General features: G+C 54.2%; 2 protein-coding genes across 2 annotated transcripts in view; one reads left to right on the top strand and one right to left on the bottom strand.

The window, feature by feature from the left end:
• The first annotated feature begins 799 nt into the window (after window positions 1–799).
• On the top strand, window positions 800–8,596 carry BBC3 (BCL2 binding component 3). Its single transcript, XM_079799336.1, has 4 exons — window positions 800–1,057; window positions 3,725–4,013; window positions 5,366–5,556; window positions 7,537–8,596. The coding sequence occupies exons 2-4, from the start codon at window positions 3,740–3,742 to the stop codon at window positions 7,651–7,653; spliced, it is 582 nt and encodes a 193-aa protein (XP_079655462.1). The 5' UTR covers window positions 800–1,057; window positions 3,725–3,739; the 3' UTR covers window positions 7,654–8,596.
• A 5,829-nt stretch (window positions 8,597–14,425) lies between these two features.
• SAE1 (SUMO1 activating enzyme subunit 1) overlaps window positions 14,426–23,497 on the bottom strand; it is a 69,036-nt gene continuing 59,964 nt past the window's right edge. Inside the window, exons 8-9 of the mRNA XM_079799792.1 lie at window positions 19,369–19,438; window positions 14,426–15,471 (exon numbers count right to left, since the gene is read on the bottom strand). Coding sequence (XP_079655918.1) covers window positions 15,379–15,471; window positions 19,369–19,438 — 163 coding nt within the window. The 3' untranslated portion in view covers window positions 14,426–15,378. The remainder of the gene's footprint in view (window positions 15,472–19,368; window positions 19,439–23,497) is intronic.

Raw genomic sequence — 23,497 nt, 5'->3', positions numbered from 1 at the left:
CAGAATGGAACCAGATCCCGCAGGCCCAAGCTCTATCCACGGAGCCAAACCAGCCAGGGCCGTGAGGGTCCATTTTTGCCAGTGTTACTGTGTCAGCTGTGAGCTGGCGTGGCTGTGTTCGTGTGTGTCCCCGGGAGAGTGTCATCTAGTTCAAGCGGTATGTCCAGGTATCCATGACAGCTGTGAGTGCGCGTGGGTGCGCGCGCACTCGCGGGCCTGCTCAGGGGGAATGTCACGAATGTGAACTCGGTCCGTGAGTGGGTCTGGATGCGCTCCTCAGTGTGGGTGTCTGTGCACCTGTGTGTGTCGTTCTCGCCGGGTCCGTCTGCCCGTCCCGCAGGCACCCGTGTCAGAGAGCCCGCCTGCGTCCGGGTGCCCAGGGGTGTGTGGGTGAGGACGTGCCCAGGGGAGCTGGCACTGTGTCTCCGAGCCCCTGTCCGAGGTGCGCCCGTGTGAGTCCGCGGCCGCGCGGCTGCTCCCCGCGGCCCTGCCAGCACGTGACTTTGTGTACCCGGGAGCGCGGTTCCGGGGTGTGTGTCTGTGGGTCCCAGTCAGTGTGTCAGTGTGTCAGTGTCTGTGTCCGGCTGTCCCGCGGTCGCCCTGGGCCAGGCCCCGCCCCACCCCCGCTGCAGGGAAACCCCCCGCGCCGAGTTAGGGGGCGCGGCCCGCGCCAGCAAGTCCCGACTTGTCCACGGCGGGCGGGCGGGGCCGTGGCGTCACGCGGGGGCGGAGCGTGGGACCCGCCGGGCGGGGGCGGGGCGGGGCGGGGCGGGGCGGGGAGCAGCCGAGCGGCCCAGGATCCGCCGGGCAGCCTGAGACGCGGCGCGAGCCACATGCGAGCGGGCGCCTGGCGGCCGCAGGGACAGAATCGGCAGCGGCGGCCACGACGTGGACGCGCCTGCGGCTCGAGCAGCGGCGGCGACAGCGACAGCAGCAGCCACTGCAGTTAGAGCAGCAGCAGCAGTCGCCGCAGGGAGCGGCGCTTCGCGGGCGCGCCCTCCCGAAGGAAGCCGCCCGCCCCCATCGCCGCCCCCTCTGGCGTGTTCATGCCCCCGGGGTGAGTGTGCTCACCTCGAGTCCCGCGGGCCGCGATTGGCCAGGCCGGGTGGGCTCCCTGGAGGAGGTGGCGGGAGTGCACGCGGAGGGCACTGGGGGCGCACTGCAGCCCCACCGCATGCCTCCCTCTCTCCCCACCCTCTGCCCCCAGGAGGGACTCTGGGCTGGGCTGGGCTGGGCTGGGCTGGGCTGGGGTCGCTGGGCTGGAGGCACTGAGGTCCAGGAGCGCAGGTGCCTAAGCGGTCTGGCGGGTTTGTTTACAAACAATGGGGTGCGGGCTCGACAGCGCCCCCTGGCGGTCAGTGCGGCCCCGGGGAAGTGAGTCGACCCCGACTGCCCCGTCCCCCGCAGTCCGCAGTCCGGGAGGGGTGGAGGTAGGGGTACGGAATGGAGGGGCGGCCACACCCCGGGCGCGCACCCGCTGGGGGCGGCGACAGGGGGCGGCTTGCGGCCGCGGAGTCTGCGGCTCCTGCGGGCGGGGGCTGCGCCCCAGCAACAGCCGGTTATTGGCCCCGCGCTCGCCTGGCGGGCGGGGCGGGCGCACGTGGCGGCGGCGGGGTTGGGGGGCTGTGACAGCGCAGGGGGGCGTCTGGTCCCGCCGTGGGAGCGCGCGTGTGCGGGGTTGTGGATCTGCAGGTGTCTCGCCTGGGTGTGTGCGTGTGTCTGGCTCCGAGTTTGTGCCGGGGTCCGCAGGGAGTGGTGGTGTCCGTCCGGGGGAATGTTGGGGCTGTGGCCTCTCGGGGCGTGTGCGTGAGTCCCCGTGTGTGTTTGTGTGGAGTGCTGCTGTGTCTGCCCTGCCTGAGGGGTGGGCTCTGTTGATGTGGGGTACGTGTGTGTGTTCTCTGTGAGAGTTGTCTGTGGATGCTGTGTGGGGGGGATTCTCTGCGTCCGTGTTGTTGGGCGTGCTAGGCTGCTGTGTGTTGTTGGAGTGAGCTGTGTGTGTGTGCTTCTGTGTGTCTCCTGCCCGATGTGTTGTTTGTGTGTGCTCATGTGTCTTGCCTGTGTGGACTGTCTGTGACTGTGTCTATCTCCAGGGCATGTGTCTCAGCTAAGCGTTGGTGATGAGCGCCTGCTGAATGTGATGCCAGGTGTCTGTGAGTTCTGCATGGCGTGTGTGTGTGTGTGTGTGTGTGTGTGTGTGTGTGTGTGTGGCGGGGGGTTGTCTCGGTCTCTGTTTGGCTTGTATGTCTGGCATCGGTGTCTGGGAATTGAGGACCGCGTCTCTGTGGGGTCTGTGCAGTGCAGTCAGTGGGTGTTGCTGGCAGCCTCTCGCATGGGGCTTGTCTGAGCCCGTGTGTGTGTGTGTGTGTGTGTGTGTGTGTGTGTGTGTGTGTGTTGGGTCTGAGGGGTTTGTCTCCGCGATCGGCTGGCTCATGTGTGTCATGTGGGCTGCGTGTGTGTAGTGTTTATGTCGGTCACGTGAGACCAGTGTTTTCTGTGGGAGCTAGAGGTGTGCGTGCTGCCAGGGCTGTGGGATTAGAGTTGGCTGGTGTGTGTGGTGTGTGTCCGGGACTGACAGTTGGTGACGGTGTTTTGAGGTTAGGGATGGAGAGTGGGTTGATGTTTTCTGCTGTGGTGTCTGTGTGTCGTTACTGGAATGTGTGGTGATGCGTCTGGGTCTGCTGACATGTGTCTGTGTGTGCCTGATTTACATGTGTCCTGGGGTCCAAGAGTTGGTGGCAAGTAGGCATGTTTCCGTGGTGTTGGTCTGTGTGAGTCCGTTTTGTGTTGATATGTGTGTGAGTCCTGAGGTGTGCATGCCTTACCTCTTGGGTGTATATGTGTTTGAGGAGTGTGTGTTTCTGCCTGTGCTTGTATTGGCTGATTGTGTGCGTGTCAGTGTGTGTGTGTGTGTGTGTGCGCGTGCATGGGCATATCCACAGTGGGTCAGTGTGTGAGGTTCTGACTGTTTGTGCGGGGGGGGGGGGGGGGATGGGTTGTGCCAGGCAGCATGCATTGTTTGTATAGCTCTTCTGACGGTCTGTGTGTTCACATTTGGTCAGTGTTCCTGTGTGTGTGTGTGTGTGTGTGTGTGTGTGTGTGTGTGTCCTGTGTACTGAGTAGCAATGTCCGACACTGGGACCATCTCAATGTTTCTGTGCAAATGGGAGATGAGGTGGGAGGTCGGGCTGGCCAGTCCCGCCTGAGCCCTTGTGTGTGCATGTGTGTGTGTGTGTGTGTGTGTGTGTGTGTGTGTGTGTGTGTTGGGGGAGCCATCCCAATGCCTGGCTGCCCTCCGTGCGTGCCCATACTGTGTCCCAAAAGTGACCCCCCCCCCCAGCCCCTGTCCTGTTGGGTGAGTTTGTGTTGTGGGGCCATCAACCCTCACACTCACACACCCAGCATCTGGGTCCTGTGTGAGCTCTTGAACTTGCTGTGAGAGCCAGCCTGTGCCCCCCTGTCCCTCCTGTGTGCCCACCAGCATGTGTTTGGGAGGCTGCCCCTGCGGAGCCCTGGGTCCCTAGGTGGGTGTGTGTCTTGTGTGACCATCACACATACCTCCATCTGGGCCCAGTGTGCGTGGTGGGTGCCGCCCCTGCCCTGTGTGTACTCGTCGTCGTGTGCAGGAGTGGAGGTGCCTGTGGACCCTGTAGGGGGTGTGTATTGGGGGGCCCTGGTGACCCCTGCACTTGCCGGCTGACGGCGCCCTTCTCTTCCTGTCCTGCAGGCCCCAGGGAGCACCATGGCCCGAGCACGCCAGGAGGGCAGCTCCCCGGAGCCCGTAGAGGGCCTGGCCCGTGACGGCCCTCGTCCCTTCCCACTCAGCCGCCTGGTGCCCTCAGCTGTGTCCTGCGGCCTCTGTGAGCCTGGCTTGCCTCCTGCCCCTGCCACCCCTGCCCTGCTGCCAGCTGCCTACCTCTGCGCCCCCGCCGCCCTGCCCGCTGTCACTGCCGCCCTAGGGGCCCCCCGCTGGCCTGGGGGTCCCCGCAGCCGCCCCCGAGGCCCGCACCCCAACGGTGAGTGCCCACCCCGCACCGGGATGTGGAGAGCTGGGAGAGAGACACTGAGGAACTGGCCAAGTGGGAGCGGGTGGGGGGAGGTGGCGCGCTGGCCGGGCCACAGGGAGGGTGTGGCCAGTGTGGTCTTTGTGTTGCAAGAAGCAGGAAGACGGAGTAGGAGGCTGGGGGTGGGGGAGGCCGAGTGGGAAGTCCCTCCTGGAATCCGACTGCAGTCCCTGAGTTGCAGCCCGTGGCCTTTTCCGGGCCGGGGGCAACAGCTGTTTCCCAGCCCCTCTCTCCTGTCTGGGTGCCCTCGGGCCCCTGAGGGGGAGTGAGAGAGGGTGTGGGCGGAGAGGGAGGATGGGCGCTTCAGGACTTTGGGGAGGGGTCTGGGGTGGCCTTTGGCCACGATCTGGGTCTTTTGGGCCACGGCCCGCCCTCTGCGGTCCAGGAGGAAGGAGGGGGGAGGGGCCATTGTGTTGGGAAAGTGTGTCTGTGTGTGGAGGGGTGCGTCTTGGGGAGGGAAGGGTTAAAGGTCTCCTGCCTGATGGGCCTTTAACCCTGTGGTGCCCGGCAGCCCCGTGCCCCCGGCACTCAGTGGCCGGGGAAGACTGTCCCGGTTTCCCTCCAGCCCCACCCCGTCCCCAGGGAGAGAGGAACTTCTCCAACTCAGTTCCCTGGCAGGGAGGCAAGATGGGACTCGATTTCAAGACTCGAGTCTCAGGTGTGGAAACTGAGGCCCTGATATGTGGCTCAGGGATCCCCGCAGGCCAGGACCTGGGGTGGTGACAGGAGGAAGAGAGGTCAGAGGAGGGGGTGGGGCAGGAAGGCATCTCCTGCATCCCCTGCATCCCCAGCCCCCGGCGGGGGCGCCCAGCAGCCCGCCCGGCCTCTGGTCAGGCCCCTGCCACTTCCGGGGGTGTGGCCTCCCTGTGGTTGGACGCCAGAGGGCAGGAGACCTGAGGCTTGTGACTCTGGGTGTAGTCAGTGGCTGTATCCCCGTGTGACCTTGGGCCGCTTCTCAGAACGGGCCTCAGTTACTCCATCTGTGAAATGGAGCGGGCCGCACCTGGCCCTGTTTTGGAACAGGGGTGCTCAGTTGGGATAAGAGGAAGGTCCTCCAGACCAACGGGGGCTGGACAGGCGGCTGCAGAGAGGCCGCCCAGGACCTCTTCTGGCTTTATGGCGCCTGGGGAGACACATCGGGCTCCAAGAGGGGAAAATGGAATCGCTAGAGACGAGGCGGGGGGCAGAAGAGAAATCGGGCGCTTGGGAAAGGGCGACGCAGGCCCTGGCTAGCCAGTCCCTCGGGTGCACTTCGGGGCCCATGGAGGTCATGGGTGTTGACCATCCCCCTCGGCTTTTCCCAGGTCCTCAGCCCTCACTCTCGCCCGCGGAGCAGCACCTGGAATCGCCGGTGCCCAGCGCCCCGGGGGCCCTGGCGGGCGGCCCCACCCAGGCAGCCCCGGGAATCCGGGGGGAGGAGGAGCAATGGGCCCGAGAGATCGGGGCACAGCTGCGGCGAATGGCGGACGACCTCGACGCGCTGTACGAGCGGCGGGTGAGTGCTGGGGGAGGGGTAGACGGCAGGTGGGACTTCCCGCCGGGAGGGGCTGCGGGCGGCCCCGCCAGATGTGCGGCAGCTGTTGCCCTGCGCGGCGGGGTCGCGCCGGGGACAGGCCAGTGGGAGGGGCGGCGTGGCCGCGGAGCTGCCGAGCGCCCGCGCGGCGGCTGGCACAGCCCGGGCCGGGGCGGCAGGAGCGCTGCGGCGCGCCCGGGCCGCGGCCGGGGGACTGAGGGCGGTGCTCGCCCGAGCGGCTCATATATCCCGGGCTATTTATAGCCGGTGAGTCAGCAGCGGCGGCGCGGCCGCGCCCGCCCCTCCCACCCGCCGCGCGGCAGGCGGCGCGCACACCGCTCCCCGGCCGCTCGGGGGCGGGGCCTAGGGCCCTCCCCGCTGGAGGCCCCGCCCCCGAGCCAGCAGCCCCGCCTCTGCTTAAAACAAAATATTGGGAGCCTGCAGCAGAGAAGAGAGATCACCAACACCAGGGCGTCCACACGGCTCTGTCCAGCCCGGGCATGACACCCGCACCGCTAGCTTATTCAAAGAAAAACAAAACCCGGAGGTTGTGAAGCCCCTTGTTCCCTCCGTGACCCGTTCCCCCCCCCCCACCTCGGTTCCCAAGGAAAACTTACAATCGGGGGTCCCATTCCTCTGCAGGTGTTGATTCTTTTACCCCATATTTACCAGGCCACAAAAACCATGCTTAGGGCCGTGGGGCGTTTTTGGCATAATATACGGGTGTCCCCCAAAAATGTATACACACTTTAACAGCTGATAGTTCAATTTTGAAAGTGAAATGTATTTTAATAAACACTTCCTTTGTAATTATCCAAAGTGTGTGTATACATTTTGGGGGGGACGCCCTGTAGATATAGTGTGTGTTTCTCTCCAAACCTTGTCCCCTCTCCATTTATACTTGAGCTTCCTCCATATGGGCAGGAGAGCTCTGAGTCCCTCATTTTCCCTGGATCAACATCTAGTGTCCGTGTTCATTTACCCATTGTTGGATCTTTAGGAATTTTTTTTAAATGTTTCAAATTTGATTGTTGGCTTTGTTTTTGGCTCCTCCAAATGGCGCCCTCCTGTGTCTCCACGGACACGCCTTGGTGGTCTGCCCACCCTCAGCCTTAGTACATGGCTGCTTGCTTGCTCACCAGGGTGGCTGTGGCTTGGAGCGCCTGGGGGCTGTGTAATGGGGGCAGGCCTTTTAACTTGTGCCAATCCGAGGGGTTCCCTTTGCTACATCCTGCCTACACGAGTCGGTGGGAAGTGATAAGGAGGCAGGTCTGGTACCAGGTACCCTACCCCGGGCACCCGTTAGGACCATCATTAGGATGGTTTATCTGGCCTTGTTCTCATCTCTGAGATGGGTTTCTCCTTCCCAGGATGGGGGTGGGCGAGTGCTGTAACTTCCCTTTCATTTTTACTGGGGCGAGTCTTGTGTCTAGCTTCCTTCTTTCCTAACACTGGAGCTGAGAGGGTCCTAGAGGCACCCCAAGTCCTCATGCTCTCTCTAGAGAGAGGGCAGGGGTCAGCTTCGCCTGGACATACTTCCTACAGCCTCAGCGCAGGTGGTGAACTCTTCCCAGTTCTCCTCCGTCCACAGATTGTTCTAGAATCGCTGACTGTGGGCGCCCTACTCCCTTCTCTCCAGCTCGCCAGCCTCTGAGGGGAGGGCAGGATGGGCTGCAATCCAGCCCCACCCCTCGGCCCCATGGGACTTTGGTTGGGTGACTTTCTCACCCGGCAGTCGGGGACCAGATCCCAGCTAATATGCACCCAACACTTGCTGTCCTTCCGCGAGGTGACGACATTGGCCCAGATGGGCAGGAACTGGGATGTGGGCCCGGCTGACAGTAACAGCAGCTGCTTCGCAGGGTTGTGTGAGGATGCAGCTCACTCTCAGAGCCCCGTGCTGCCCCTCCCTGCCCTTGGACCTGACCACCTCCTGACTCCCTCTTCTCCCTCTCTCCCCAGAGGCAAGAGGCGCAGCAGCGACACCGCCCCTCGCCGTGGAGGGTCCTGTACAATCTCATCCTGGGACTGCTGCCCTTGCCCAGGGGCCGCGGAGCCCCAGAGATGGAGCCCAATTAGGTGCCTGCACCTGCCTGGTAGACGTCGGGGACTTGGGGGGCAGGACCCTCCCACATCCTGACGCCCTGGCCAGCACAGGGGACGTTTTCTGCACCATGTAGCATACTGGACTACGAGCCACTCCAGCCCCAGCCCCGGCCCCGCCTGGGGGGCACTGTCGGAGATGTGGACTCCTGGGTCCCTGGCTGAGAAGCCAGGGGGAGAGAGGGCTGATGGACTCAGCGTCTGAAGGCGGCGGTGACCGAGGGGGTGGGGACCGCGCCGCCCGCCTCTGCCGCCCACCACCATCTCAGGAAAGGCTGCTGGTGCTGGCTGCCCGTTCCAGCTGCAGGGGTGACACTGGGGGGTCCCTCCCAGTGCTCCTTCACTTTGGGCCTGGCCTCAGGCCCCTGGTGCTTCCCCCCCTCCTCTTGGGGAGGGGGCCCGTGAAGAACAAATGAGCCAAACGTGACCACTAGCCTCCTGGAGCCAGAGAATGGGGTGCGTCTGACGGCTGCCCCAGCCCAGCGCCCAGCCATCTTCCCTGAGCCAGCGGCGGGTGGTGGGCATGCCTGCCTCACCTTCATCTGGGGGTGGCCAGGAGGGCCCAGACTGTGAATCCTGTGCTCTGCCCATGACCACCCCCCTCCCCCATCAATCCATTGCATAGGTTTAGAGAGCGCACGTGTGACCACTGGCATTCATTTGGGGGGTGGGATATTTTGGCGGAAACCGCCCCAGCCTTAGTCCCCAGGGCGAAGCGCTGGGGGGAAGAGGGGAGTCAGGGAGGGGGAATCTCAGAAGAGGGAGGAGTCTGGGAGTGGGGAGGGACGGCCCAGCCTGTAAATTACTGTACATGCACTGCTGTAGATACCGGAATGAATTTTCTGTACATGTTTGGTTAATTTTTTTTGTACATGATTTTTGTATGTTTCCTTTTCAATAAAATCAGATTGGAACAGTGGATCCTCTCTCTGCTCTCCTTCCCCGCCTGTGACCGGGGCAGAGCCGCTGGGACCCGCCGGGGCCCACGGGCGCACCCGTCCGCAGCTGCTCCTCAAGGAGCCGGGCGGCTCAGTCCCCACCTGTTCCGCTCCCACTCGAAGCAAAGTCCCGTGAGGTGTGGGTTGGGGTGCTTCCTCAGTATTCTCCCCCTGGATAAAGTAGGTGATGGGGGCTCCGTATTTACTGAGTGAATTCAGCAGCACCACCGTGAGGGGTCCTGGGGAACTTGTCAGTAATGAGACGCCTGCCCCTGCTCCCATGAAGGCACTAGGTGAGACTTCACTGATACCGCCGCCTAAGGCCCGGCACGGCCTGGCACCAAGAGCTGGTGTGGACGTAGTATCAGAAGGCGACCTGTGGTTATCTTCTGGACAACGGCTCTGGCCCCGTGCTCTTCTGGGTCCTCTCCATGCAGGACTGGCTGACACATCAGTGATGAGAGACAATGGCTGATTAGCTGCCTCCTGCAAGCCCCACGCTGGGGATCAAGCCTGCAACCTGGGCATGTGCCCTGACCGAGCTCAAACCGTGACCTCCTGGTTCATAGGTCAATGCTCAACCACTGAGCCATGTGGCCAGGCAAAATAAGCATTTCTTAAAATGTATTTCTGCTGGTGACATAGTCTCTTAGTTTTATCTGAAAATACCTATTTTCACTGGTTATAGACTTCTACAATTGACTGTTTCCTTTCAGATTTTTTTTTTAAATATTTGTATTGGTTTCAGAGAGGAAGGGAGAGGGAAAGAGAAACATCAATGATGAGAATCATTGATTGGCTGCCTCCTGCACGCCCCCTACTGGGGATCAAACCCACAAACCCAGGCATGTGCCCTTGACCGGAATTGAACCTGGGACCCTTCAGTCCACAGGCCGACCCTCTATCCACTGAGCCACTAGCTAGGGCCTTGCAGCATTTTTAAAATTTTGTTTTGGACCATGGCCAGGCAGCTCAGTTGGACGGAACATCATCTTGCTATGCCAAGGTTGTGGGTTTGATCCCTGGTCAAAGCACAATCAAGAATCAACCAATGGCCCTAACTGGTTTGCTCAGTGGATAGAGCTCCGGCCTTCGGACTCAAGGGTCCCAAGTTTGATTCCGGTCAAGGGCATGTACCTTTGTTGCGGGCACATCCCCAGTAGGGCGTGAGCAGGAGGCAGCTGATCGATGTTTCTCTCGCATCGATGTTTCAAACTCTCTATCCCTCTCCCTTCCTCTCTGTAAAAAATCAATAAAAATATATTTAAAAAAAATTAACCAATGAATGCATAAATAAGTGGAACAACAAATCAACGTGTCTCTCTCCCCCTTCTCTCAAAACCAATCAATACAATAAATAGCACTGGCCAGTGTGGTTCAGTTGGTTGGAGCCTCGTCCTGTGCACCAAAAGGTGGCAGGTTTGATTTCCGGTCAGGACATATACCCAGGTTTTGGGTTTTATCCCTGTTTGGGGCTTGTTCAGAAGGCAACTGATCAATGTTTCTTTCTCACATCCATCTTTCTTTCTCTTCCTCTCTCTAAAATCAATGAAAAAATATCCTCAAGTGAGAATTAAAAATAAATAAAACATATACATTTAAAAGATGCTGTTTCACTGTCTCCGTTTCTGATGAGAGAGCTGGACCATTTGAATCACAGTTCCTGATCTCATGTATATTAGGTCATTTTGGATTGTGTCCTGGGTGGTGATGTTGTAGACATTCTGGATTTTGTTAAAGCCTCCAAAGGATGTGGCTGTTTTTGCTTCAGGGGACACGTGTGTTTGCTACAATGAAGCTGTGGCAGTGGCGACAGCTCGCAGCCAGCTCACGTCAGCCCTCCTGTGTCTGCCCCATGCCTCACAGTCCAGGCGTCAGCAGGAGTCTTGGGCTGAATTTACACACGCAACTTGGGTTTTTCCTTCCGTGGCCTTTGCCTCTCCAGTAGCTCTGGTGACTCTGACTCTCTCTTCTGGTTCTTCAGGTCAGTAAGACAGCTGGCTTCCTACCAGAGTCCTAGCTGCCTGGCGCAGGGCAGTGCCTCAGGTTAACAGGGTGGGAAACACACACACACACACACACACACACACACACACACAAACACGCACGCACACACACACACACACACACACCAGAAAACTTACCTTGTGGCCTTCTTGCAACTTTCAATTCCCATCTCAAACCCACCTGCCTTTGTTCACTCTTCAGAACCATCGAACAGTTGCTCTTTGGGTTTGTTTTTCGCTTTGTATTGTCTCGAATTTAGTTACTCACAAGGGGGTTATAAACTTACCCCACCACACAAGAAAGAGAACTTAGGTATCTTCTTTTGAATAGAACCAAATCTGTCATATCTAGGAGGGGAAGTGGGGATTGATGGATGGAAAGAGCAGACACCCAGGGGCAGTCAAGGGCAGAGGCCATATTTTGTCAGCCAAGTCCGAAGGGATGGGTTGCTCCAGGCTGTGCGGCTTTCTGCCTTGGAACCAAGGTGCAGACCAGTCCTGCAACTTGGCAGAGCTGAGGCTCAGAGGACCTGGCAGCGAGGCCCTCAGCTAAACCCCTGCCCCCTGCCCACTGCAACCTCCAGCAAGCCGATCCCGAGCCACCTCCAAATGCTCCCTCCTGCAGTGGTTGCTTCTGGAGATTTACTTTTCATGGTTCCGTTTTTTTCTTCCGTAAAAAAACATGACCGTGTGTCTTTGTAAAACTTTCAATCCTGTACTACACGCATGTACTATCCATGCAAACAACAAATGAGCTGTACAATGCTACCAGCCTACAGCCTTTTGGAAAGAATCACCATCTCGAATGCATTTATATACTCTGTAACCTGAGCATCTGGCTTTGGGGAGTCTTTCCCAAGTGTGTACAATGAAAACAGGCTCAATGTCACTCAACAGCAGCCTGATTAAATAGCTTATGGTTCATCTGTGGTTTTGGAATTTGATGCCTGATGCACTGACAAGGATCTCCAAGGCAATGAGAAAAAGCAAGTTGCAGAAAAGTTATTTATAAATATGCATAATAGCAGGTAACATAGAGCAAGTTCTACTCAGAGAACATAGTCATTCATTTAATTTCCAAGTATCAGAGGAATATACTATTACCCCATTTTATAGATGGGGCAACTGAGGTACAAAAAGGTAAAAGGTCACTTGCCAAGGTCACACAGCTAAGTGGTAGAGTCTGGACTTGAACCTGACAGCCTGCCTGTAAGGATTCTCTCAATGGCTGTGAGGCGTGACCTCTGGGAGCTAGGTATGAAAGGTGACATCCCCAACCTACACAAAAAGCAGCTCACGTTTCTCTCCGAAATCCTGAGTTTAGCTGTGAAGTCAGCTGCTCCTGCTACATGGCCAACACTGAGCTGACAGGCTGTGACGCAGTGGGGAGGAATCTTTTTATTCTTACGCTGACTCTGTATTTATTTTTATTGATTTCAGAGAGGAAGGGATAGAAATGATGAGAGAGAATTATCAACTGGTTGCCTTCTGCAGGCCCCTCACTAGGGATCGAGCCCGAAACCCAGGCATGTGTCCTGACGGGGAATGGAACCGTGACCTCCTGGTTCAGACCAATGCTCAACCACTGAGCCACCCGGCAGACGGGCTTACGCTGGTATATTGCTTGGCAGTTTTTGTACAAACAAAACCCACCTGCCCTTCTGGACCCAGCTGAAGGTCCTCCCCTCGCACCTGGGGCTGCCCAGAGGTTCTCAGTGGTGACCGCCAGGTCTCAGGACCTTGGTCTCCTCGTCCTCACCGAGGTCTTAAGCGGGGCCACTACGTGAATGTTTCCTAAATGTCCCGCACGAAAGCCTTCCCCGTCAGCCGTTTGGGTGAAGCTGTTTCCTCATCTGCAATCTTGTCACAATAGCATCTACCCCCACGGGGTTGCCATGAGGATTCAAATGTAGCTAACGTACAAGTGTTTTGGAAAGCACCAGGGAGGTGGTGTGACACACTAGCATTATTAGTATCAAACTCTTTGACCTGAAAACTACCACCTAAGCCTCCATTTCGCCACCTGTAAAAGGGCAAATGGGACATAGCCAGTAGATAAGCACATATTTACAAAAGAAACTGACACTGGCTCTGCAAGAACGTGGGGCTGTGACGAAACCCAGAGCTTACTGCTGTAATTTTTCACCTATTCCGCCTGAGCCTTCAGCACAGTAAGCACTGACCAGGGTTTGGCAGCTGCGCAGACAACAGAGCGGGGTATGCAGTGGAGACCTGGCCGCCCCCAGGCCAGCCCATTTCCTTTCATCTGGTAGCTCCAGCACCCCAACATATGGCACTTTTAAAAAATATATATTTTATTGATTTTTTACAGAGAGGAAGGGAGAGGGAGAGTTAGAAACATCGATGAGAGAGAAACATCGATCAGCTGCCTCTTGCACACCCCCCACTGGGTATGTGCCCGCAACCAAAGTACATGCCCTTGACCAGAATCGAACCTGGGACCCTTGAGTCCGCAGGCCAACGCTCTATCCACTGAGCCAAACCGGTCAGGGCCATATGGCACTTTCAAGAGTAAATCCTTCTTTCCACGTGGCTACATATGTCCCGGAGGTACTAGAAACCACGGGAGAATCATTGTGCACTTCCTGGAGACTCAGGGAAACCCAATTTGTGATAATACTGACGTGTACTCTGGGCGAATATGAAATTTGAAGAAACGAGAATAGAGACATTTCTTGCCCGGGGCTGGCAGCTCCCAGCACCACCTCCCTGATTCCCGAGGGCTCCTCTCTGGATGACTCAATCTCTGCCACGAGAGGTACAGGGCGGAAAAGTTTGAAAGCCTCAAAGATTCTACAATGACAATTTTGTTTTTATCCATCCAGACCCGCCTGCTCCCCCTTGTGACCAAGGCCCCACATTGCAAAGTAAAGGAAATAATTAGCTCAACATTTCTAAAACGGTGTGAAATTCCTGCATCAATAAAACCACTGACCTTAGCACCCGACAGGAATGGGGCCCACAATGGGGCCCCTCCAGAAACGCAGCCTTCGCCTCACCCAGGGCAGGAGCAAAGGCTCAGGATTGAGCTCTACCTCCCAGAGACCAGTGCAACAGGATTAAAATAGAAAGGAGCCCTAGCCGGTTTGGCTCAGTGGGTAGAGCGGCGGCCCATGGACTGAAGGGTCCTGGGTTCAATACTGGACCAGGGCAGGCACCCCAGTTGCAGGCTCGATCCCCGGCCCTGGTCAGGAAACGTGTTTCTGTCTCTCCCCCTCTCCACTCCTCTGTCTAAAAATCAATGGAAAAATATCCTTGGGTGAGGATTAACAATGAAAAAGGAAAGGAGCCGATTTATCCATTCAAACTGGCCAGGCCCAAACCTCACAGTTTTACATCAGGGGGAACCCACTCAGACTAGGTGTTCTGCTCACAGCTTTGACTTGTACCAACTGTGGGAATGGGGCATATCACTAAAGTGTCAGTTTCCAAAGGAGGCCATCGCCATGTCTACTCTGCGCAATGCCTGCCTGGCACACAGAGGAGCTACATTAACGGTGGCATCAGCATCACGTTTTACTCCTTCTCCACTATTACAGTTCTTGTCCCTGAGCCCAGCCAAGAGTTAACTGGATTACTCAGCACACAGCTGGAACCAGAGGCTTCTATGCACTTTGCTGTGTTACCCAGAAAAAAGGTGGCAGGAACCGAGTCGGAGGGGAGAAATCTTAGGTTAAAGAGTCCAGTGGAATTTCTTCCAGTGGAAGGAGCAGGTTTAAAAGGCAATTGAGGGGATCACTCCCTGTCAGAGGAAGTTTCAAATGTGGAAGAAAAACAAGCAGATCCTAAAGCAAATAACTTTTATTTCTATCATTCCTTTTCAAAGGACCACGGGAATCTAGAAAATATAAAAACACAAACAGCTGCCATTCAGGGGTAATGAAGGACCGACACAGCCCTTAAACGCAACAGTCTCCGGTGCCCCCGCAGAGACCGCTCTGTGAACAGGACAGGCTCCTCCTCCCAGCGTGGCCCCACAGATGAGAATCCCCAGGGGGCGGGGCCCTGGCATCTGCCTTTAAAACAGTTTTCCTAATATTCAGTCCTAATATTCAACTTGCAAGGTCTCGCCCGAATGCCCTAGAGGACCCAGTACCGTTTCCTCTGTCCCACAGCCCGGGCTGGAACTCACTAATCCTCAACTAACACTCAGGAACAGCGCACCAGATGCCACCTGTTGTTTTTCAGGATTTCGAACTCCGGAGGAAATGCATCCCGCCTGCCATGTTTTTCCTCTCAGGGCACCTGTCTGCATTTGGAACTGCGGTTCCACTCGTGTTTCATCGGGCCTGGGCCTCACTCCCCCGAGGCCATGCTCCCCTCGGTGTGACATCAGGCGGAGAAGTCCAAGAAGGTGGTGAGAGGCTCCTACGCAACCAGGCGTGCTGGTTCCTGGCAGGCATCCCTGACGGTACCCAGGTGTGGCGATGCCAGGACGGCACCAGGACACAGAGGCGTCGGAGGGCGCTTGCAGGTGCTGCCCGCTCAGCGGAGCTGGCCAACAGTCCTGCGCAGTGAGGAGGGAGGCAGCCAGTCCCTCCGCCCCTCCTGTGCAGCAGCTGCTGGTGCTCGCAAGCGGCACATCTGCAGGACCTCATTGTTCACAGGAAAGGGTCTGCGTTGGTCCAATGACTTCACTCTTCTCTCGCCTGGAGATGCCTTGGGGGGAGGAAGGGCACGGGCATGCATGCGGGCACGCTGGGGGTCAGCATCTTCAGGGCTGCCATGTCGTGGGTTCACTTGGGGCCGAGGCACTCCACAATCCCATTTCCCTTCATGCCATCAAAAAAGAAGAAGTTGTTGTGAGGTGGGTCCCTTTGAGACAGGGCCTGGGGAGGAAAACAAGAAGAGGGCTCAGCTCACGTGCTTTGAAAGGGACAAAATGGAGCGAAAAAGCCCCAGACCAGATCTGCCCCAGCAGTGTGGGCAGTGGTTTCTCAATAGAGGTCGATGTTGCTCCCCAGGGGCCGTTTGGCCATGTCTGGAAACTTTTTTTTTTTTAAAATACAAGCGAAAGTTTATTTAGAAAGTCACAGAGGTAGAAAAAGCGAGCCAGCTGGGCTGCACAGGCTCAGGAAACAAGTCTCAGAGGCCAAAGAAGGGCCCTTGGAGCTCAGAGAGAGGAGAAGGCAGAGAGAAGACGCCCAGCGGGGAGGAGCAGGGAAAGGTGTGGGTGTGCTCCAGTGAGCTCGAGCATGGAGGCATTTTTTTTTTTTGGGGGGGGAGCATTTTTGTGGTCACGTCTCTGGGCTAGCCCTTGCCAGCTGTGTGCCCTTGGACAGATAACTTAGCTTCTCTGAGCCTTACTTCCCCCCCGTAGAGCAAATGTAACAGATGTATTATCCTAGGGCCCAGGCATTAAGAGAGATGAGCCCTGCCGGTGTGGCTGAGCGTCAACTCATGCACCAGGAGGTCCCCAGTTTGATTCCTGGTCAGGGCACATGCCCGGGTTGCAGGTTCGATCCCCAGTAGGGGGCAATCGATCAATGAGTCTCCCCTCTCCCTTCCTCTCTCTCTAAAAAAAAAAATCAATAAAAACATTTTTTTAAAAAATAGAGATGAGATCAATCAAAGAACTTTTATGCATATATGGACACAGACAATAGTGTGGTGAAGGCCTGGGTCGGGGATGGGCTAGATGGGGTCAATGGGGGGAAAAAGGAAACATCTGTAATACTTCCAACAATAAAGATTAAAGGAAGGAAAGCGAGATGATGTACCTCAAATACCTTCACCAGTGCCTGGCACGAAGGAGCACCACCTGGCAAACCGCAGGGGTAATTATGGCTGTGCCCGAGAAAGGCAGCGGTTCCCGCCAACACACCTCGCTGCGGCTGCCGGAGACCTCGCCTGCCCGCCACAGGCCAGGCCTGGGAGCTGCTCTTCAGCCACAGACACGATCACTGCCTCGTGGGTTAACAGAAGGACATAGCCCTTTTTTTGAATCCTCACTCGAGGATATTTTTCCCACCGATTTTTGGAGAGAGTGGGAGGGAGGGACATAGCACTTTTAAGGACAGGGTTAGACAACCTGAAACCACAAGCTGAGTCACGTGTGTACAGGACTGGGCTCATACGTGCCGGTGATTTTTCTAGGAGGTTCTGAACCCAAACAGGGCTACCATTTGAAGTGGCCATCACCTAGGCCAGCTTCCAGGCAGTGCTTCGAGATTCCAGGGAGCTCCATGCTGTCCCTCATAAGGCACAATCTCATTTACAAGGTTAGAAATTGCTCTAAACATCCTGAACTTCTCCTTGAACTGAACACCAATCCCAATCCATTTCCTCATCTGTCAATGGGGACAATTATTCCCACTTTAAGTGGCTATTCAGCCACTTGTCCAAGGAACTGTTTTAGCACCTAATCTGTGTCAGGTATAGTGCTAGATCCTAAGGCGGGGGCTCGGATCTGACAGGCTTGCTCCTGGCGCGAATATGAAAAGGCGCCGGCCTACTAGGGTCTCTGGTGAGAATGAAATGCGATCCGTCTTGTAACGTGCCTGGCACAGGCAGATGCTCAGTAAGCGGGAGCTGCTACTACTAATGGGGCCAGCACCCCTTACAACGGCTGAGGGTCCCAAGCACTCGGCCGGGTGGAAGGCCCAGAGCCTGGAAGGAGCTCTAACTGGAGCGGCCTAAGCTGGAGCGTGAGATGGCCGCGCCGTCCCTGTCACCTGCAGCACTGAGCGCGGGGCCCACTGTGACGGGGGAAGGAAGGACGACTCCACCTAAGGGAGCATGACAAGGGGGGACGTGGGCAGAACACATGGGTCTGAAATGAAAAAGGAGGGAAATAAAGATGATTCCAAGGGGACAGGTTCTTCATGTGTCCCCGCCTCCCAGTGCTCACTCTCTGCCGGTCAGATGGCCTCCCAGGAGAGCAGGGGAGGTCTTGGCCCCGATGCAGGACCCTACCGCCAGCTGACTGAAGGCTGACCCGTGTTAAGCAGGGGGAGTGGAGTGGCGGGGACAAGACAGCAGGGCATGGGGTGAACATGGGGCAAAAGGTAAAGCGCTTCCCAAGCCAGATGGGGGTAGGAGGAGATTCCAGACACGCCCAGCAACCGAGAATGCAGAGTGCTCTGGCTATCTGGGATAAACAGAAACAAGATGCTGGCAACAGCTGTCCCCAGCAGGCGGCGAGGAGGGGGCTGCATCAGAGGTTAGGACTGGGATGCAGAGAAGCCGCTGCAAACAATGGGGTCAAGGCCACCTGCCTTGACCCCAAATCTCCATCCCATATGAAAAATCCAGGGAGCGGCTTCTCAATGGGATGCACAGAAGTGAGCCTGGGGGTGCAAGGGCAGCAGCCCTAGGTCCACGCAGACGCAGAGCCGCTGGACTGAGGGTCAGTCTGGGACAGTGCCTGAGGCATGACGACCAAGTGGTGAAGAACACAGGCCAGAAACCAGACTGCCTAGGCTCGAATCCTGGCTCCCCTCTTCCCCGCACCTCCAGCCCGCTTTATACATCAGGGACCACCACACTTCTACCTCTGTGGCTGCTGGAGAATAAATTAGTTCATCCATGTAAAGAACAGTCTCTGTACGGCACTTATTATCTATTACTAGAGGCCCGGTGCACTAAATTTCATGCACTGGGGCCTGGGGTCCCTCAGCCCAGCCTGCACGCTCTCACAGTCTGGGACCCCTGGCTCCTTACTGCCCGCCTGCAGCGGAGGCGGGAGAGGCTCCTGTCACCGCCGCTGAGCCTGGCTTCTGGCTGAGTGGCGCTCCTCCTGTGGGAGCGCACTGACCACCAGGGGGTAGCTCCTGCATTGAGCGCCTGCCCCCTGGTGGTCAGTGCCCGTCATAGTGACTGGTTGTTCTGCTGTTCGGTTGACTTGCACATTAGGGTTTTATTATATAGGTCAGGATTGTCACTACGGGCCACAAGAACACATACGTTCCCATTCCCACCTTCTGATTCTCCGTCACTGCCCTCTGTCAGGGACCAGCACAACGCGGCCCACAGAGAGGACAAAACACCACTCTAAGTCCACGAGCACCTAGACCCTGACAAAGGCCACTCTAACGTCTTTGGGCAAAGATCAAAGTTCCCAGAGGAAGTACAACTTTGAGGGTATGCTATAGCCTTAGCAACCCAAATGTCCTTCCAGAAGAAATGTAAAATGCTGACCTAGCTACTGGTTCCATGACCCCAGGTGAGATACTTCCCCTCGGAGGGTGCCAATGACCGCTACCCAACACCTCACAGGACCCCTTCCAGAGCCCGTGGGCTCCTGCACGGGCTCTGGTACTGACTGTCCTCCTCTGGGGTTAAGAAGGAACTCTGAGGCCACGGTGATGGACAGAGAAACCCTGTCGAGGAGAAGAGCACGGACTGGACTCCCTCGTCAGGGCCTCAGTAGTGTCCTTCCTTAAAAGGGCATCATGACAGCACCCACTTCCTAGAGCCCGGAGAAGCAGAATACTCGGCGAACAGCGTAAGCACCAGCTCCCTGATCAGGTCAGCTGGGGAGGGGAGGCAGCACTATGTCCAGCTCTGGGCTCAGCACAGAGCGGCACTCAGAGGTCATTTGCTGAATGCCCACCTGGATGGGCTGGAGAGAATGCGATGGGCTGGAAAAGGGAAGGAAGGGGGAGGGTGGAGCATGAAACAAGGACGAGCGGGGTCAGAGAAACCAGGGAGCCCAGGGCGCCCTCTCGGCACATCTACAAGGTGTGCAGTGGATGAACTGTCCTCTCTCCACAGCGACTGTTTACCTTCACGATTTCCTGGGCCAAGATCCCTCCAACCACTGCACACACAGGAGCCATCTCGGAGAAGCAGAACCTAGAAGGGAAGACAAGTGAAATGAACACGGAGGAACAGAAAGGGGGTAGGACAGGTAGAAGGGCGGGCAAAGGGCTGCCTGAATGAAACATCTCCTGCCAGGGAGTCAATTCCGACAGCAATGCTAACGCTGGCATCTAGGCGTGAAAGTTAAATCCGATCCAGGGGTTAGGCGGTGGTTGGGAAAGACCTTTGAACCTTGGCAGGCAGGAATTGTTTCACAACACTTTTTTTTTTAAGTTAAAGGAAAGACTATATCTGTGCTTCCTAAAAATAAGGTCCTGCAAATATCAGATGTGTCAGTGCCCCGGTCACATTCTAGCAATTCTATCCTTACCCATAAGGGGCGGTGGGTTCTATATGCTATTCCCAGACAAATGTCAGGGAGAAGGCCTGTGTTAACACGCAGGAGGCATGGGAAATGTGGGATCCGATATGAAAGTATGGGGATAGAAAAAAGTCTTCACTACCCACATAGATACCAGCCCTTCCTGGGCCAGAGGACAAATTTTAGCTGATACTGTCACCAACCCCTTCAAATCACCCATCCTGGGTAGCTAAACCCTCTCTCTCACTACTTCCCCGGTTCCCAGCCCTAAACTCAAAGGTATTTCTTAAATGAGCAAACTGGGACATAGACAAGTTGCAGCTTCCCAAAGGAACCCTATGATCAAGAGACCACCTCCAACCCAGGCTGGTTTGGTTCAGTGGCTAGAGCTCCGGCCTGTGGACTGAAGGGTCCCAGGTTCTGATACATTTTGCCAAAATGCCCCTTTAAAAAAAGCCCTTTAGAAAGGCTATATCACAACCTCTACCTTCCACCAACTTCTACCCCCACCCCCTCCAGCCAGGATCAGCACTCCCATTTGTTCAGCCACAGAGGTAACTTTTCCTTCTGTTTATCAAGGTCTATTATAGAACTATAAAAACGTAGAGAACTATCACAAAGAAACACTATCACCCAGAATTCTACTACTCAAAGATAATCAAATGCCAGAATTTCCCCCCTTTTATTAAAAAACAAAAAGCTTTTATTCTCTTGTGATCATACCACACAATGTAACATTCTGCCTTTTCTCACTTAAAAGTATATTATCACGCCCTGGCCAGGTAGCTCAGAGGGTTAAAATGTCTTCTCGATACGCCCAGGTTGCAGGTTCAATCCCTGGTCAGAGTACATGCAGGAATCGACCAGAGTGCATAAATAAGCGAAACAACAAATCGATGTTTCTCTTTCTCTCAAAACGATAAATTTTAAAAAAAATCAAATTAAAAAAATTTTAAAGCATATTATTATTTTTGTTTGTTAATCCTCATCAGAGGATATTTTTTTCCATTGATTTTAAAGGAGTGAGTGGAAGGGAGAGAGGGAGGGAGGCATGAAGGAAGGGAGGGGGAGAGAGAGAAAGAGAAACATAGATGTGAGAGATGCTTCAATTGGTAGTCTCCTCACATGCGCTCCGACCAGGGTCAGGGAGTGAACCTGCAACCCAAGTATGGGCCCTTGAATGGGAATCAAACATAAGACCCTTTGGTGGGTGGGCCAATGCTCTAACCACTGAGAATACTGGCCACAGCTAAGTATATTCTTTTAACTAAATGCTAGCAAACCAAACCAGTAACATATAGAAAGAATTATTCACTATGACTAAGTGGGATTTATGTCAGGAATGCAAAGTTGGTTCAACAGCTGAAAAAAACAACAACACACCAATCAATATAGTATGCCATATTAATTGAATAAAGAATAAACACATGATCATCTCAATAGACACAGAAAAAGCATGCAACAAAATCCTACACCTTTTCATGATAAAAACACTCAACAAACTGGGAATAGATGAAAACTTCTTCAACTTGATAAAGGGCATCTATGAAAAAGTCCTATCTGTCACCATACTCAATGGTGAAAGACTGAAAGCTGCTTTCCCAAGATCAGGAACAAGATAAAGATGTCGGCTCTCACCACTTCTACTGGACATTGTACTGAAGGTTCCAGCCAGGGCAGTTAGGAGAAGAGAAATAAGAGACCTCAGATTGGAAAGGAAGAAGCAATAATATTCACAGATGACACAATCTGGTATATAGAAAATACTAAGGAATTCACAGAAAAATTACGTGAACTATTAAATTAATTAGCAAGGCTTATAGGATATGGGATAAATATACAAAAATCAATTGTATTTTTATACATTAGTACTGAACATTCTAAAAATAAAGTTAAGAATTCCACTCATAGGAACATCCAAAATAAAAAATTTAGAAACAGATTTAACAATAGATGTGTAAAACAAAAGTTGAAGACTACAATATATACCTGGAGAGTATTATGCTAAGCAAAATAAGCCAGTCAGAGAAAGACAAGTATCACCTGATATCACTCCTATGTGGAATCTAATGAACAAAATAAACTGATGAACAAAATAGATCCAGAGACACGGAAGCACAGAACAGACTGTGGAATCTCAGAGGGAAGGCGGGGGTGGGAGTAGGGGGGTGGGAAGTGATCAACCAAAGAGAACTATGCATATATGCATAACCCATGGACAATAGGGTGGTGAAGGCCTGGGGTGGGGGCAGGGGCGGGCTAGAAGGGGTCCATGGAAGAAAAAAAGGAACATATGTAATACTTTCAACAATAAAGATTGAATTAAAAAAAAACAACTACAATATATTGTTGAAAGAAAGAAATGACCTAAATAAACGAAAATATATCTCATGTACATGGATCAAAGACTTAATGTTAAGAAAGCAATACTCCCCAAATTAATCTGTATATCTGACAAAATAACTAAATCAAAATTCCAGCTGCCTGCTTTGTAGAAATGGCAAAATCCATCCTAATATTCCTAAGGGAATGCAAGAGATCCAGAATAGCCAAAATAATTTTGCGAAAGAAGAACAAAGTTGGCCCTGGCCAGATGGCTCAGTTGGTCAGAGCGTAGTCCCATATACCAAAAGGTTGCGGGTTTGATCCCGTCAAGGTGTGTACAGGAAGCAACCAAACAATATTTCTCTCTCACATTGATGTTTCCCTTCCTCTCTCTCTAGAATCTGTAAACATGTCCCCAGATAAGGATTAAAAAATAAAAAAGAACCAAGTTGAGGAATTCAAATGTCCCAATTTAAAAACTTACTACTAACACAGCTATAGGAATCAACATCGCGTGATACTGGCATTAAAATAGACATACAGCCCTGACCAGTGGTTAGAGTGTCGGCTTGCTCTCACATCGATGTTTCCTCCCCCTGCCTTCCCCTCAACCTCCTCCCTTCCTCTCTCTCTAAAAAGCAATGGAAAAAATATTCTTGGGTGAAGATTAACAAAACAAAACAAAATACAACAAAACAAAACAAACAGACATACACATAAATGAAATAGAACTGAGAGTCCAGAAATAAATAAATATACATATGGTCAATTAATTTTTGACCAGGGTGCCTAGATCATTCAAGGGGAATGGAAAAGTCTTTATAACAAATGGTACTGGGACATTTGGGTCTCCACATACACAAGAATGAAATGGAGCCCCCTACCTCACAGCTTGTACAAAAGTTAACTTGACTATGGATCACAGACCTAAATGTGAAAGTTAAAACTAGAAAATTCGTAGAAGAAAACATACAAAAATAAATCTGTATGACCTTAGATTAGGTGATGTGATGCCAGAAGGATATGTGAAAAAAGAAAATAGATAAATTGTATTTCATTAAAATTAAAACTAAACTTCAAAGAATAACATTGAAGCCCCAGCCAATTTGGCTCAGTGGAGAGAGCATCGGCCCATAGACTGAAGGGTCCAGGGTTCGAGTCCAGTCAAAGGCACATGTGGGAGGCAACCAATTGATGTTTTTCTCTCACACTGATGTTTCTGTGTGTCTCTCCCCCTCACTCCCCCCCCCACACACACACACTCTCTCTAAAAAAAAAGAAAAAGAAAAAGAAAGAAAGAAAAAAAATTAATGGAAAAATATCCTCGGGTGAGGATTAACAAGAAACACACACACACAAATACCAACTAGAAAAACCTCACATAGGATACCATTAAGAAAGTAAGA

This window comes from Cnephaeus nilssonii, assembly GCF_951640355.1.
Source record: "Cnephaeus nilssonii genome assembly, chromosome: 20".
In the NCBI taxonomy this organism is placed as follows: domain Eukaryota; kingdom Metazoa; phylum Chordata; class Mammalia; order Chiroptera; family Vespertilionidae; genus Cnephaeus; species Cnephaeus nilssonii.
This window is presented reverse-complemented; position numbering and strand designations above follow the sequence as displayed.

Bases quoted from the DNA above. Each gene is read 5' to 3' on its own strand.
- BBC3 (XM_079799336.1), top strand. From the start codon at position 3,740: ATGGCCCGAGCACGCCAGGAGGGCAGCTCCCCGGAGCCCGTAGAGGGC. The intron at 4,014-5,365 runs GTGAGTGCCCAC...GGCTTTTCCCAG, and splicing joins CCGAGGCCCGCACCCCAACG to GTCCTCAGCCCTCACTCTCG. The intron at 5,557-7,536 runs GTGAGTGCTGGG...CTCTCTCCCCAG, and splicing joins ACGCGCTGTACGAGCGGCGG to AGGCAAGAGGCGCAGCAGCG.